A 16,864-nucleotide genomic window follows, 5' to 3' on the forward strand; every position below is an offset into this window, starting at 1 on the left:
CCTTACTTCCACCTCCTCATCCACAGGCCTAGATGAGGAACATGGTATATCAAGTATCCCATGAAGAACCGACCACTCAAACCCTGGCTGGGCTGTTCTTCTGCTGACATGACAAGCTTTGCAGCCCACTAATGCTTGAGCCACAGGTTTAATTAAGATGGTCAAAGCGGGCTTCCCTGGTGGCGCAGTGGTTAAGAATCTGCCTGCCAATGCAAGGGACACGGGTTTGAGCCCTGGCCCAGGAAGATCCCGCATGCCGCGGAGCAATTAAGCCTGTGTGCCACAACTACTGAGCCTGAGCTCTACAGCCCGCAAGCCACAACTACTGAGCCTGCGTGCCTAGAGCCCGTGCTCCGCAACAAGAGAAGCCACGACAATGAGAAGCCCGCGCACCGCCAACGAAGAGTAGGCCCGGCTCACCGCAACTAGAGAAAGCCCGCGCACAGCAACAAGACCCAACGTAGCCAAAAAAAAAGAAAGAAAGAAAAGAAAGATGGTCAAAGTGGTTGAAACACCTCTACTCTGAATCAGCAGAGTCCAGAAAAGAAATAGATAAGAACTTTATTTTTAAAACTTTAAAATTAGCAACCATTAGAGGGGAATCTTCTTTAACTTAATCTTTTCTTCAACGTTTGAAAAGTATCTCATCTTTGTTAAAAGTTCCTTGGCTTTTTCAAAATCATCTGAAATAAAGAGAGACATTAATGCGAGGCTTCATTTCAAGCAAGAATAAAATCACTCTATTATCCAAGGCAGCCAGATCAAAGCTGAGCCCCAGGCTCTGGAAGGCTGATCAATTACTCAGTAGATTTGAGAAAGAGAAAACATCTGGATTGTTCAGGGGATAAAGGGCTTAACCAAAGGGAGCAAAACCATGCTTCTTCACAGAATTCAGACTTTAAATGAGAAGCTGCTTCTTCTTCAGGACAATACCCAATAACTAAGTTGTGTTTTAAGAGTTTTCCCCTATCATACACGGTGGTCTAACCCTGACGAGGATGTGGAAGCACCTGGTGCTTCCTCTGTGCCAGGTGCTGCGATACAGAGCTGCCCCCAGGAGGCTCGCAGGTTCTGGAAAGATGCCCTTAGACCCGTGGTTCTTGACTGCGGGTGATTTCTCGCCTGTGGGGATGTTTGGCAATGTCTGGAGACGTTTTTTGGTTGGCACCCTGGGGAGGTGGCACTGACATCTAGTGGGCAGAGGCCAGAGGTGCTGCCAAACAGCCTACAGTGTACAGGACAGCCCCCCACAACAAAGAATTATCTGGCCCAAAATGTTGGTAGTGCCAAGGTTGAGAAACCCTGACTTAGTTTTATGTGTAATAAAATAATACACCGTTATATTCATATATGGTTAAAACTACCAAGAAAAGCAAGGGAATGGTTAGTACAAAAATTCAGGAGACTAGTTGCTACCATGGAAGGGGAATGCAATTACAAAGGGCCTACCAGGGGCTTGAAGGCAGTGGTCATGTTTATTTCTTTATTTCATTTGATTATTTTTTTGTATTTATAAATATTCTTTTAATTATGATAAAATATACATGACATAAATTTACCATTGTGACCATTTTTAAGTGTAGAACTCAGTGACATTAAGTACATTCACAAAACTGAAACTCTACGTATGAAACAATAACTTGCTATTCCCCATTCCCTTTGGTCCCTGGCAACCACCATTCTACTTTCTGTCTCTATGAATTTGACTGCTCTAGGGACCTCATGTAAGTGAAATCATACAGTGTTTATATTTTTGTGACTAGCTTACTTCACTTAGCATAATATCCTCAAGGTTCATCCATGTTGTAGCATGCATCAGAATTTCCTTCCTTTTAAAGGCTGTATAATATTCCCTTGTATGGATAGACCACATTTTGTTTATCCATTCATCAGTTGATGGACAGTTAGGTTGCTTTCACCTGTTAGCTATTATGAAAAATTATATGAACGTTGGTGCTGACAAAAATTATCTCCTTCACCAAACTCTAGCCAGGCTCCTCTGAGCCCTCTTCTTGACTAGCCCTCCACCTTGGCCTATAGGGACTTGAACAAACAATAACATAGTTACTTACAGCTCAAAGGCGGCATCCCTAGGATGATTCCAGCCCCACCTTAAAATGCCTGCCTGAGAACACAGGGCTGCCAAAAGAATTTATCACAGTTTACACCTGAAGCTAGGGCCCGTCTCCCAGGGTCTGTGGGAGGGTAAGAACCTAACTTCAAGAAGTGCCCGTTAGCAAACCCAGATGGGTTTCAAATGGTCCAACTCCTGCTTCCCACTTTTTGTAAATTTTCACTTCCTTGGTCCTGTGCGCTGCCCACCCCCACCCCACTCCCTCATTCTACCTTTAAAATGCCCAGTCACACATCGAAGCTGAGTTCAGTTCATGCTGGACTATTCCCCTACTGCAATGGTTATTACTGATTAGAACCCGTCCTCAGCACTTTAACGTCTGGCTTTATCTTTGACAGTAATCTGGTGCCGTGACTTGGATCTAGATTGGAAACACCATCAGGCCCTCAGACATGACGGTTGGACCTTTCAGTGAGCATAGAGACCTTGGTCTCCTCTCCAGCCCACCTGCTCATTTGGGAACCTGGGGTGAGTCTGACTCCTGCTCAAATTCTGCAGACACACCTCTGTTGAAGCACGGTGAGGACAGATTTGGATCCTCACGATTCTGAGTATCCTCTCAGAAGGATAGAGTCCCAGCCTTCTTTTGAAAGGTAGCTCCAGGCTGGAATTCTTTCTGGCTCCTCGTTTTGAGTGGGGATTGATTCCTGGGCTGGACATTTTCTTTTTCCTGGCTCCTTGAGAGGCCTCTGTGTTCTATTTGACCCTGCTCCTCCCATGGGAACTTGTCAGCCCTCTGAAACCTCCTTCTTGAACTTCTACTGACTGCATGCCACCATGGTGCTTGGTCTACCTCTTTTCTTGCTGCTGTGACTTTATAGGCAGATCTTGTTTTATCATGCTTTGCAGATACTGCGTTTTTTACAAATTGAAGGTTTGTGGCAACCCTGCGTCGAGCAAGTCTATGTATAACGTTTTCCCAACAGCATTTGCTCACTTCGTGTCCCTGTGTCAGACTTTGGTAATTCTCCCAATTTTTCAAACTTTTTCATTATTATTATATTTGTTCTAGTGATCTGTGATCAGTGATCTTTGATGTTGCCATGGCTAAAAGATTATGACTCACTGAAGGCTCAGAGGATGGTTAGCAATTTTTAGCAATAAAGTATTTTTTAATTAATTGGTTTTATTAGACATAATGCTACTGCACACTTAACAGACTACAATTAGTGTCAACATAACTGATATGCAGGGAAATAAAAAAAAATGCATGTGACTTGTTTTATTGCAATATTCACTTTCTTGTGGTGGTCTGGAACCAAACCCGCAGTATCTCCGTGGTCTACCTGTACTTAGGAAAAATTGGAACTTCTCTGGCTTCTTTGGGAAACTTAAGATTCCCCACACTGGCTCCTTTAAGACCTCTCGCCTCCTCCTCCCTCCTCTCACCACCTTCCATCTTCCCTTCCGCTCCCTCACATCCTTTGATATGTCCCCCTTCAAGCCCCTACCTCCTCAGTCCCTCTGTCCATCCTACCAGACCTTTCCCTTCCCACTCCCGCCCCCCCAAATCCTTACAAGCACTGGACTTTTGGGCCTCCTGTCCCCATCAGGGGCTTGCAAGGGACTCAGGTACCTCCAAAAGCAACCAACTGAAGCTGAAAAGAAAAAAAAAGCTAACTGGAAACAGATATTTAGCCCACAGACTCCATAAGATTATATATCAGGGCAAAAAAAAAAAAAACCCCAAAACAAAAAAACAAACAACCAAACCAAAAAAACCTTAAAAAAACCTCTACAACTCACACTGAGCAGGCAACCTTTAAAACTTGCTCCATCTGCCAGAAACTCAATTCAGATAAATATATAAAACAGAGCAAAAATGAGAACTACCCATATAAACTAGAGAGTTTAAATTTTTTTGTTTAATTTCCCAGTTTTACTGAGATGTAACTGACATAAAGTCATATCAGTTTTAGGTATATAACATGATTTGATATGTGTACATATTGCAAAATGATTACCACAAAAAGTTTACTTAACATCCATCACCTCACATAAAGTGAGTTTTACATTATCTTATTTGTGCCTGACTTATGGCAGAAGTTTTAAATGAAAACTGTAAGATCTATTTGCATCTGTCTGTGTATTTACGTATCTACACATATACATAAACATATATTTCCCTAGCTTCTGATGGTATTATGAAATTAATTTATAAAATCCTTTGAAGGAACTGTATCCTAATTTGCTTAGAGAGAAATAAGTACTTACATAAATTAAATCTTCCTAAAACTTCCAGAAATATAAGAACCAACTCAAATGTTTTCAATTTCATGTAATTTGGGTAAATCTTTGGTAAACAAAACTAGTGTGATGTTCTTGGTTTAATAAAATGGATATGTCTTCAGAGTTGTTAACATTAAATATAATGCAAGCATACTTTTTTATTCTACTTACATTTACTGGTCAAATAAGCTAACATTTACTAGATGTTTAAGATGATAAAAATGATAAATTTGATATTATTCAAATTAAATCATTCTGACAAACTTCATTTCAATGATAATTGTGTCTTATATATTGTTTAAAAATCATTTCCAAAATCTTTGGGCTAATTCTAAGTTAAATAATAGATATTCATTAAATATCTAAATAATTTCTAAATAAGATAAAGTGCTGAAACATTCAGTATTAAGCATAAATTTATATACTTTCGGCTTCTTATTTTATATGGTACAGAGAGAACAAAGATATTTGGGTCTATTTTTAAACATGTTCGTCTTGCCACATTAAAAAAAATTGTATTATAAAAAGCATATGCCTCTAGGGACTTCCCTGGTGGTCCAGTGGGTAAGACTCCATGCTCTCAATGCTGGGGGCCCAGGTTCGATCCCTGGTCAGGGAACTAGATCCTGCATGCATGCCACAACTAAGAGTCTGCATGCTGCAACCAAGAATGCTGAGTGCTGCAACTAGGAAGTCCGAATGCTGCAAATAAGTCTGCATGCCGCAACTAAGAAGCCCGCCTGCTGCAACTAAGATGCCACGTGCTGCAACTAAGACCCGGTGCAGTCTAAATAAATAAAAAAATAAATATTTTTTAAAAAAGCATATGCCTCTAGAGATTATGAAGTGGTATATTCATAAAACTTGCTAATCTGCTACAGAATACTGGTATGTAATAGCTCATAATTTCTGCCTCCTAGTTTTCTCCGTAAAATAAAGTACTAATGGTTAAAATTTATAATTGGTATATGAAAATAAAACTACTGGAAATGATAAGAGTGAAGAAAAACAACTTTGTACACAAAGTATGGGAGAAAAGTAGGATGTGTTTTTACATGAAAAGCATGTAAAGAATGTAAATGTGTTTTTGTTAAGGTTAAAAAGAGTAATTTTGTTCTAAAGTAGACCGTGAAAGAGGGAAAGAATAAGACAAAACCTGCATGAATGTAGAAAGCTGTAGAAGGTTTGTGGAAAAGGAATTTTATGTTGTAAGGTCAAAGCTGGCTAAGATTAAGTGGATTTATACATAAAGTGTTTTTAAAAAAATGAACTTTAATATCAATAGTGTACTAATACAAAACCAGAGTGGTTTTCTCTCTGTCAAAATGACAAAGTTTCTTGGATTACTGGTCTGCTGTTAATAAAAGATTGTCAAAGGTTTTTCTTTACCTTTTGAGTAATCCGCCTAGGAAACACATTCTGTCTTATCAAAATAATTTCCTGTGCTTCATGTTGTCTTTATCATGTCCCCGATTATGTAAGAGAATCGAGCCTCCTCACTGTCAAAAGAGCTAAGGGTTTTTTTTTCCCATGTTACCTCATATTTCCCTTCGAAATTTTATTTTTTTAATTTTTTAAAGTTTTGGCTGCATTGGGTCTTCGTTGCCGCGCGCCTTCTCTAGTTGCGGTGAGCAGGGGCTACTCTCCATTGCGGTGCGGGGACTCTAGGCATGCTGGCTTCAGTAGTTGTGGCTCACGGGCTTAGCTGCTCCGCGGCACGTGGGATCTTCCCGGACCAGGGCACGAACCCGTGTCCCCTGCAATGGCAGGCGGATTCCCAACCACTGCTCCACCAGGAAAGTCCCCGAAATCTTTCATTATTACTTCAGTTTGATAACTAAGTGTTGTTTCACAATGATCTATGATCCTATTTAATTAAATATTCAAACCATTTAACATTTTTGACAACTTCCCCAAACCAAATTCTAAATAAAGTCTTCTTGACTTTGAACTGACTTTGAAGTTTCTGAGAGGTCCCCTGGAAAACCTCAAAGGATTTGTTCTCTCACCTTGTAAAAAGAGAGATGTTAAATTGAGTAGGTTTATTTGATATATTAAATTACAATGGAAGCAGTGTCAAAGAAAAGATACTTAACCTTCCCTAGGTTATTTTTATATGGGTTAAATGTTATTATTTCAGAAATTGTATAAAGGTCTTAGAATTTGTCAATGCCCTCATTATCCACGATATATCCTGGTAAGATGTTATCGCCCAGTTATTATTTGAAAATGTGATATGTCACAGAAACAACCAGATTTCCTTTTCAGTTGTGTTTTTATAATAACCTCCCATCAGATCTTTAACTATGGCCATTTTAAGTCTTTTGCTATCCACGGATGGTTGTTACCTTACTCTGATGCTTTCCTAAAAGCTTTTGCAACCAGCTGTAAGCCAGAGTACTTGTGATCAATAAACAGGTACTGTACGAGGTACTCTGTGGTACAGGCTTCTGATGGCGTTGCTTACATTACTGAGTTCAAACCAGCTGACTAAGTCAGGATTTCCAAAACGCTAATGAAAAGGCCGATGGGTTCATGAAACTGCTAACCCAAGATCAAGCAGAACAAAATTAACTACATAGGATTGAGTAAACTGATAAGTTGATTATAATTTTTTATATTTTTTGTTCAAACTACTGCTGGCTTTTAAATGTTCTATTTTCTAGATATGAGGAAATCCCCTTTCCTTTTCTCTTAAGCTATCTATGACTCATTAACAATCTAGTAAATTATACACTTTTGTAAACAAAATTAAAACATCATCTTCTCCCTGCCTGATCCCTCAAAAAGTTAGAAACTATTATTGAGTATTCTTGTTTTCACGGCAATATAGTTATTTGCATAGCTTCAGTAAGAATCTGTCCTCTTTGTGATAGGACATAATTAAGAATAAGGCTTTGACGGGAATGTCATATTTGAAAATGATGCATAAAGTCATCAATTTTAGGGAAATAAGGTTGATTTTATAGAGATAATGCTTTCAAAGCCCTGTTGCAAAAACTGGCTTGGCACCTGGTTTACAGGGTTCCCAGCCTTACAGGTGATTAAGGGCACTCGGCAGGCCCATGAATCTTAGAATATTTGGGGGACGTTGGGAAGAGAGGAATTCACCTGAATCTATAGGTAATGCAGGTGAAGAATTCTGATGGAGAAATCTTGGCTTGACTTCCTAGCAGAGAGGTTTTTCAAGTCTAATCTGAGATCCCTCATACAGGCAGACCTCAGAGATACTGGGGGCTGGGTTCCAGACCACTGCAACAAAGTGAATGTTGAAATAAAGCAAGTCACACAAATTTTTTGGTTTCCCAGTGTGTGTAAATATTGATACTATACTATAGTCTATTAAGTGCACAATAGCATTATGTCTAAAGAAACAATGTACATACCTTAATTAAAAATATTTTATTGCTGAAAAATGCTAACCATCATCTGACAAGACAGGAGTGCTACAAACCTTCAATTTGTAAAATATGCAGTATCTGCAAAGTGCAATAAAACCAGTTATGCCTGTAAAAAGTTCCATTAGGAAAACTTAAAAAGGCCTTTATGGTCAGTTACCATTCTTGCTGCACTTAATAAATAATCAGGCCAAATTTCATGAAACTAAATTTATTTCGTAAACAAGAACAATGCTACTTTATCTTTGATTAAAAAGAGGGGGTGACTGTGGAGAGAAATTTTATGTTTCAGTGGAAAAGAATAACACAACCTTGCGAATTATCAGAATCCCGTCCTGTTCATTGTCTTTGAGGTTTTATTATCTACTTGTAAACTGAACTGGATCCTTACACATTTTGTCGGCCCTCAGCAAATCCTCAATTCTTCTAGTTTCTTTCAACATCTGGCTACAACTTTCCAAAACAATGTTTCCAATGTTCCTCCCTCCCTCCTGACTTACTGTCACTAAGAACTAAAACCTGACTGCCCAGATCCTCAGTGGGACTCAGGCTGTCTTATAGCTGCCCCTTTCCTCCAGGATCTGGAAAAGTCCTGCAAGCTGAAGCTGGAGGACTTGATGGAAACTTCAAAGAACTCATCACAACAAATCACGGGCAACCTTTGTGCCTGGAGCTGCTGGTACACGGGCCACTCAGAAAGCGTGCACCTTCCACGCTGTGCTCTGCAGAATAACCATAACTGTGATGCTGATGTCTCTGCCTTCACCACAAACATTCAAACTACAAGCCAGGAGATGCGTCAGATTGCCTCTGCTGTCCTCATGCCAACACCTAAAGACGCTTAAGCGGTCAGTGTCTTCTCAGGTGGCTGCCCTCTGGACTCAGAAACTGGGGTTATAGTCGGCTCCAGCCATTGACCTTTGTTTTCCTTTTCGTTTCCATAGAGATGCTCCTCATTAAATGCACATTTGCTCATGTCATCCCCCAAATATCCTCTACTATCAGGCCTCAACAGATGGCTCAGCTAGTCCTTCATAAACAAAAGACGACTGAGTGAGAAATGGACTTATGTCGTTCAGAGGAAAGAAGGTCTCTTCTGTCTCTTTCTTGCTGTTCGTTCCAGTCAACACCTGATGATAGGGCCTCTGTCTCCAGGCTCTGTGGGAGGGTGGGAGCCTAACTTCCATAAGGGCCAATTAACAAACCCAGATGGGTTTCACAGGACCAACTCCTTCTTCCCGCTTTTTGTAATATTTCACTTCCCCAATTCTACTGAGCCCCTGCGCACCCCCCGCCCTACTCCCTCATTCTCCCTTTAAAATGCCCAGTTACCTCTGTACAAATTGAAATTGAGTTCAGTTCACACTGGACTCTTTTCCCTATCGCCATAGTTATTACTGATTCAAATCTGTCCTTACCACGTTAACTAGTATCTGGCTTTGTTTATCTGTGACAGTGCATCTCTCTGAGTTCCTGCTGTCAATTCTTTAGGTGTACACCCAGAAGTGGAATTGCTGGATTGCACCGTAATTCTATTTTTAATTTTTTGAGGAACTGCCATACTGTTTTCCATAATGGGTGCACTATTTTACATTCCCACCAGCAGTGCACAAAGGTCCCAACTTCTCCACAACCTTGCCCACATTTGCTATTTTCTTTTTTTTTTAATAGCACCCATCTTTATAGGTGTGAGGTGGTATCTCGCTGTGGTTTTGATTTTCATTTCCCTAATGATTAGTGACGTTGAGCACCTTTTTTCTATTTCTTAACCTGGGTGGTGGGGACATGGGTGTTTCTTCTGTTGTTATTCTTCCAATTGTACTTATGTACTATTCATTCTTTAAGAAATTGTATTTTATAATTAAAAAAATAAAAGCCCACAAAGGTATAACAGGAACTGGGGGTGGGCCTTGGTGGAACATAATCTGACCATCTTAACCAGTAGGCTGGGGACATGGATTTCAGGCAGATACGTTGGGCCAGGTTCCTGTCTTTTCGGCTATTAATCTATATTCCTCCCCATCTTTTTAGAGACACCTCTCCCTCCCCCCCACCTTCTGCCTGCTTCTCAGAATAAACTCCTACAGTCCCTGCAAAGTAGGCAGTACACTGTGCAAGCTTATCTCCTTGGCCCTCAGTGATCGGACTGGAGTGGACATCTGACTCAAACTGGGGCAATCAAATCCCCCCTCCCAGGAATCTAGATTGGATCTAGAAGACTCTAGTCAGATAAAAGGCCCTGCTCTTATGAGGTAATAGACCAAGGAGGACTGAGGAGTCATCCAGTGGGGAAGGCCAGTTTGCAGCACTGTACACCAATAAGAAAGCAGACGGAACCGGTGTATAGCAGTGGGGAGAAGGATGGAGTGGCCAGCTAGGCCACCAAGTTCAGGACCACAGTCTTGGTTCCAGACTGCTTTCTGGTTCCCAGGTCTTGTTCTAGAAAAGCTCTTATCACACAATACTATACTCATCTCAGGGACTTTGGATTCTGAGAGATAGCCCTGATTCCTTAGAGCTGACCTCCTTTTATCTGGGCTAGTATGAGTTGTGTTCTCCTTTCTGTAGTCAAACGATCCCTAAGCCAAAGGGCTATTAATCTCTTATTTAAGGAGTGGCACAAGTCAGGGATGGAAAGAAAGGCTGTTCTTGCTTAAAAATAGCTAGAAATAGATCTAGTCTCTTTAGCCTGAGAGCCAGGAGCAGTGAGGACACGGATGAACACGCCCTATTTGCAATCTGGGCACAGCTCGGCCATGGGATTCTCCTCCTGGGCTTTGCAGAAGAAAGGGGTGTGCGGGCTTTGCCAAATGTTGACTGTGCAGCCTTGCCCTCAGAGTCTGCCTGTGTTGGCTTCAGCCCACATCCCTCACCTTATCTTCTACTTGCTAAAGGGGAATGGGAGCACTTTCTCTCATCTAATCTTCAATGGGCATATCACTGGTTTTGGCACACCCCTTGTTTCTCTAGCAAGACTTTGAATCCTTGAAGGCAGAAATGTAGACTCATCTATATTTTATAGCTCCCATGTACCCGTCATAGGATGGGCATATAATAGCTACTTATTGAATGGATGGTTATACCTCAGTGCTTACGGTTTCTTTCCATATAAAGTCAAGAAATGAAGGAAGTACCTCTTTCAAAAGCTCTGCTCACATTGTCAGTCAATTCTTTCTGTTTAGCTGAAAAAGAAAAACATTATCTTAATTTTTCTATTTAAATAGACTCATAATATGAAGACAACGCTTTGTCATCTTGTTGTTGTGAACACAACATGGCAGGGAGTTTGGATTCAAGGGTAAGGCCTCATAACCTCTGTCTCTACAGTTCCATGACGGCAGCTCCTGTTTAGTGCAGCTCTGGCTGATCCTAGTTACACTGTTTTTCTATCCATGAAAGGTCTGAGGGGCAACCACCAAAGCTCATAAAATGGCTATAGAAGCATTAAAAAAAAAAGACAAGGAAGTTCCTTAGATTATTTCCACCAAGCACCCTGAGTCTTCCAGATTTCAGCTAGGAGAAAATTAACAAGCGGGACTTGCCTATCAGCAGGGCATTAGAGTGTGCCAGGCAACTACTAGCAAATTATACAGCCTCTCAGGAAAATGAAACATTTCGATCATATTGTACCTTAAGAGAGAAGACGCCAGATGAAGTAAAGGAGCAGCTACCTCACATTTTTATTGTTTGCTCATTAGAAAATTGTATGATAAGTGCCTTTTCCAGATACAAACAGTATCAATCATTTATACGGTGCCTGCTTTCAAAGCACTTTCAAATACATTATATCCCCATGGTAAGCAATGACAGGTACTGGGAGAACGTATATGGTCACATGGTTGGTGAGTGGAGGAGCTAAGAGCAGACCCCAAGTCATCTGACTTCTGGTCCAGTGGTTGGAAACTCGCTTCTCAGGTGGCAACGTGGTGTTGACAAAAGAACACTGGATTAGGAGTCTGGAGCCTCTGAAGTCCTGACCCCAAAACTATCTAGCTCATGCGCTTGAACGTTCACATTACCTGGGCCTTAGCAGGTAAAAGGAAATTTAGGAATTACTCTAAATGAAGGTCAGTGACCTGCTCAAAACCAGATGTTAACTATAGAGCTAGAAATAACCCCCACCATTGACTGGGAACTTACCATGGGCCAGGCACTGTGTCAAGTGTTTTACATGCTTTAACTTAATTGTTGCAACAACCAGTACTAATATTATCTCCATTTTACAGATGAGGAAACTGAAGCTCAGAGGGGTGAAGTCACTTTACTGAAGGTCACACACAAAGTCAGTGGCAGTGTTGGGACTGAACCCAAGTCCACCTCACCCAGAGCTTCATGAACCTCTGCCTTCCAAAGCCGTGCAGCTGGGCCTTCTGACTAAAAATCCTGAGTTTCTCTTTTCCCAACCCTAATGTTGCTGGTACACCCCTAGCTGACAGCTCCCCCACCACAACTTCTATTTTACTGCTTTTAACTTCTTTGTTTGTTATTTATTCACTCACTTGACAAATACTTACTGAGTCCCTATTGTATTCCAAGTACTATTGCATGTGCTAAGGATGTGAGGCAAGCAAAAAGCAGACACAATTTCTGCCTCTGTAGAACTTCTGGTCTAGTAGGGGAGACTGATATTGGTCCGGTAATCTCACATAGACCAGTGATTAGGCCTACAAAGGAGGGGTACCCACGACCAAAAGGTAGAGACAGAGAGGTCCTCTGCGGATTCTTTGAGGAAGTGATGATTGCCCCCAGATCTGAAGGAGGAAGAGTTAAATAGATGGGGTAGAGGAGAAGAGGGTTTCGGGCAGGAGCAACAGCATGCGCGAATGCCCTGGGTAGGGAGGTACAAGGTACAGATGAAGAACTGGAAGCAGCCTGTGTGGCTGGAGTGGAAGGAGCAAATGGGAGGAAGCAGAGGCCAAGCCATGCAGGTCTCTTTAACCTGAGGCGCGGGGCAGGGAGCCACTTGAAGTTTTTAAGCAAGGCCAAGGGTGATATGATTAGATTTGGGTTTCAAAAAATTCTCACATGTGACAGTGTAGGAATATATCAGATTGAAGGTAGAGACGGACCAGTGTGGAGTTACTCCAGTTGTCTGGGTGAGAGAGAATGGTAGCTTGGGACAGGGAGGTGGCAGTGAAAATGGATAGATGGATCTGAGACACATTTAGAAGGTCATCTTTTCAAGACTTGGTGATGGACTGTCTATGGGGGTAAGGGAGTATAAGTTGTGAAGGACACCTCCTCGGTGTTTTGGACTTGTGCAACCACAGAGCGTCATTCACTTAGAAAGGGAACATCAGCAGAGGAGCAGAAGAGAGACGCTCATGACTTCCATTTGGGACACACTGAGTTGGAATATATAAACTCCAAGAAGGCCCAGGCCATGTCTTTCTTGTTCATTGCTGTATCCTCAGTGTCCTGCACAGTGCCTGATACAGTAAGCATGCCATAACATTTGTGAAAGTTCATATCTGCATACAATTTGAATGAGAAACCTGGAGCCTTTTCTACATGCCATGGTTAATTTTATGTGCCATCTTGTTTAGGCTGTGGTGCCCAATTGTTTGGTTAAACACTAGTCTAGACGTTGCTGTGAAGGTATTCTGTAAATGTGATTAACATTTACAGTCAGTTGACTTTAAGGAGATTATCTTCCATAACATGGGTGGGCCTCATCCAATCAGTTGAAGGTAGTAAGCAAAAACTGAGGTTTCCTGAGGAGGGAATTCTGCCTCATGACTAACATAGACGTCCTGCCTGAGTTTCCAGCCTGCTAGTCTATCTACATATTTTGAACTTGCTAGCTCTCATAATAACATGAGCCATTCCTTAAAATAAATTTCTCTCTCTCTCTCCACATACACATACACTACTGATTCTGTTTCTCTGGAGAACCCTGACTGATACACTATGGAATAAAGTGGAAAGTAAAGCAATATGGGATCATAAGATCAAGGTTTCAATCTTTGCTCTGCTATATCTGCTGTGTGACCTTGGGCATTCCCATGAACTTCTGAGGTCTATTTTTCTTATCAGAGATAATATTATTATCCAAATGATGTCATGGGTGGGAAGGAGCACAGCAATCTGCAAAATACTATTACATTCTTGGTTTAAGCCCGCCTTCCAGAGAATTAGGAATTTTGCAAGTCTAACCTCTAGACAAAATGGGTTTCAGCGTAATCAAGAAAAAACAAATTCCCTGAGTCATTATGAAGGCCAATATGTACTCTTTATAACCATTTTTCACTTAACCCCTACATGTACTCAAAACAGCAATAAAATGCATTCGGTGGTATTTTATCTTTTACCTCTGACAATAGATTCCATCTCTTTCATGGCAGTTTCACCTTGAGCTTCTGCAAGTTTTTCATTGATTTCCATTATTTCCATGAGGAATTGACTGTCCATTTCATAATCTGTCCCTTCGGGAATCTCTACTCCACAGAGCTTTAGCTATTGGGGCATAAAGCAGGGAAAATAAGTTTAGTTCAAGGAACTATGGCCAGAGTCATAAAACCTCCTCACCATATATCCTCCTCACCGTTCAGAACAGAATGCCACTCACAGGGAAAACGTGAACTGTCCCAATAGTGAAAGTGTGAGGGTAGGGTGCTGGAAAGTTAGACTGAGATAGGAGTGCTGGGATGGGATCACTCCCTGCTACCTGGAACTATGTGACCCTGGGGGAGTCATTCTTCCACTTGGGAAAAAAGTGGAAAGAGGTTGAATTAGGTATTTGTAAAAATTCTATTAAATCCTAAAATTCTAAGGTGCTCAATTCTCCCCCACAAAAAACAAAACAAAACAAAAATTACTCTTCCCTAAAAGCCAGCACCATCTAATCCTTGAAATTTATAGAAAATGGTAAAAAAAAAAAAAAAAAGGCAATTGGGCAAGTAAGATTTACAGAGATACACAGAGAAAACTATACTCATGTAATAGTATCTTTGAGGTTAATTATCGTTGGGTCCTTAGATTAGCTCAGGTCTCAAGCACTCTTCTGTTGAACACAGGGGAGTAGCTGTCCTACAGAGCAATGGGACCAGGCTGTCATGATAGACGGTCGGAAAATCACCTTACAAGGTATAGTCCCCTGCTCAGGGGAGCCAGAAGGGTCTTATAGGCATCATTAACAAGGGTCGAATGCTTCTCTGAGAAATCCTTTTCAGTCTGTAAGTGGAAATGAAGACAGTCATATTACCACGCAAATAGGCCATCTTACATTCACAAACTGTTTCATAAAATACTGATGGGCAAGCACATAAGGAAGTGGTCAAAGGAGAACTGGTATGGGATAAGCTGTTTTTATTTTCAAGTGATGGGTTCTAATTCTGCTGGGAAATCAGGTAAAAGCTCTGAGTGTAAGACAGGTCCAGGGTCTGGATGGCTGGGGTCAGGCTGCCTCAGGGTGAAGCTGGTTGTCCGGCTCTGTCCCTGATAATCACATAACCATAAGGACACTGCCACCCACCCAGGGTACACACGTGTTTGGGTGTGATTATGGGTGGCCAATAGGCTACCTGAGACCTCTGGCTGAAGAAATCTGGGTGGATAAGACGCTGTAGTTGCTGGTACCTACGCTGGAGCTTCGCAGTGTCAACTCTGAAGGAGCGGTTGCTGGAAGGAAATCAGGAGATGAAATTCATGCATCAAATGTTTATAGATTTGTATAGTATGGGCCCGGTTCCTGTTCTCATGGGGGATGACGCAATAAACATACAGACAGAGCTATTTCAAAAAGTGGTAGGTACTGCAAAGGAAAAGAGAATAGGATCAGAGAATGGTAGATGTGGTGGACAAAGAGATGACATTTGAGCTGAGACCTGACTGACGATGAGGAGTAATCGAAGATCACAGGAAAGAGTCATTCAGGCACAGGGAACATGCAAAGGCCTTGAAGTGGGAACAAGACTGGCATGCTTGAACAACGTAAAGAGTAGTGTTACTGCAGCCCTTCATAAGTGCTCAGTGACTGGTGGGGCCAGAGCCCAAAGTTAAGGGTAAGAGGCATTCCTGAATCCCACTCTATTTTTCTAAGGCCCAGGTCCCTTCATCTCTACCTCTCACTTTATCTTAATCGAATCCTCTTCGCTTTCTATTCCCAGAGCGTGCCCTATCTCATCAGTTTAGCTTCGCCCAAACTTCACCACCTCTCCAAGCTCCTCGACCTTCGGAGGTAAACAGAAAAAACATCTATTTCTCAGACCTTCCAATTTTCACTTTTCCCTTAGACTCTGCCCACAGCATTAAGTTTTTCTTTGCTCTTACTCTCTTATTTTGGATAACACCTCAGTATTTCTTTCTTAAAAGTCTCAACCCAACTTTAAAAGTTCTGAACCTATTCCTCAAGTCTCCATCCTCCAAGGGCCGCGCAAGCACCCTTCCCTCAGGCCTCACCTCTGAACTTCCTTCTCTCAGATCCCGCCCCTCAAGTCTCCCTCCATTGCAGGCTCCAAACCTCAATTTCCCCTAATCACACTCCTCGCCCCACCAGTCCACGCTCCACTCTCATCTCCATCCCCCAAAGCGTCGCCGCTCAGTCCGGCCCCTCGATTTCCTCTCCCGACACATCCCACCCACCTTCTCCCAGGCCCCACCCCCAGCCCCTGTTCTCTAGGGCTCCGCCCACCCAAGTAACTGGTCCCGCCTTCTTCTCCCTTAGCCTGACCCGCCCTCCATCTCGCACGCCCAGACGCATTTCCCGAAACGGCCTCCCGTACCAGTCCATGAGGCTGAAGTAGTCTCGCGTGGGGTCAGGTGGCTGCAGCGCGCGGCACTGAGGGCAGAAGAACCGGTCCCCTCGCAAGGGGCCCCCTAGGCCGCCGCAATTCCAACACCGGGGGGAGTTGCTTCCCGCCAGTGACGCAGCACTGCAGTTTAGCGGTCTCCTCCCGAGCACCCCTGTCGGCCACAACCCCGACATCCGGAGCAAGGCCCTGGTCCTTCCGCACCACATCTGGCCGGCGGTCGGCCTCCCCGCGGTCACCTGTGGGGGAGAGAAAGTGGTCGACCATACTCGTGCTGCTGATTGGCCGGGAAGCTGAGGGGGCGGGACTACCCGGAGGGAACCTGGATTCCGAGTCCCGTTCTGCGTTTTAAA

At 42.5% G+C, this 16,864-nt stretch overlaps 2 protein-coding genes across 4 annotated transcripts in view; one reads left to right on the forward strand and one right to left on the reverse strand.

The window, feature by feature from the left end:
* TTC28 (tetratricopeptide repeat domain 28) overlaps positions 1–16,864 on the forward strand; it is a 651,841-nt gene that overhangs the window by 10,528 nt on the left and 624,449 nt on the right. The gene's annotated exons all lie outside the window — the stretch shown is intronic.
* Positions 537–16,781, reverse strand: HSCB (HscB mitochondrial iron-sulfur cluster cochaperone). Of its 3 annotated transcripts, XM_036874402.1 has the most exons (6): positions 16,485–16,781; positions 15,285–15,381; positions 14,845–14,934; positions 14,073–14,217; positions 10,896–10,943; positions 537–683 (listed from the first exon to the last, which is right to left on the reverse strand). In XM_036874402.1, exons 1-6 carry the CDS (start codon positions 16,718–16,720, stop codon positions 592–594), a joined length of 708 nt encoding a protein of 235 aa, XP_036730297.1. In that variant the 5' UTR covers positions 16,721–16,781; the 3' UTR covers positions 537–591. The 3 variants fall into 3 exon arrangements, with proteins under 3 accessions (XP_036730297.1, XP_036730299.1, XP_036730298.1); XM_036874404.1 differs by lacking the exons at positions 15,285–15,381; positions 16,485–16,781 and having other exon boundaries at positions 14,840–14,934; XM_036874403.1 differs by lacking the exons at positions 537–683; positions 10,896–10,943 and having other exon boundaries at positions 14,092–14,217; positions 14,840–14,934.

This window comes from Balaenoptera musculus, chromosome 14 (genome assembly GCF_009873245.2).
Source record: "Balaenoptera musculus isolate JJ_BM4_2016_0621 chromosome 14, mBalMus1.pri.v3, whole genome shotgun sequence".
NCBI classification, from domain to species: Eukaryota; Metazoa; Chordata; class Mammalia; order Artiodactyla; family Balaenopteridae; genus Balaenoptera; species Balaenoptera musculus.

Excerpts from the sequence above, each read along its gene's own strand:
- HSCB (XM_036874402.1), bottom strand. The coding sequence starts at position 16,720 with ATGTGGTGCGGAAGGACCAGGGCCTTGCTCCGGATGTCGGGGTTGTGG. Across the intron at positions 14,935-15,284 it reads TCTTCAGCCAGAGGTCTCAG|ACTGAAAAGGATTTCTCAGA; the intron begins GTAGCCTATTGG and ends TTCCACTTACAG. Across the intron at positions 10,944-14,072 it reads GATGGAATCTATTGTCAGAG|CTAAACAGAAAGAATTGACT; the intron begins GTAAAAGATAAA and ends TTTCTTTTTCAG.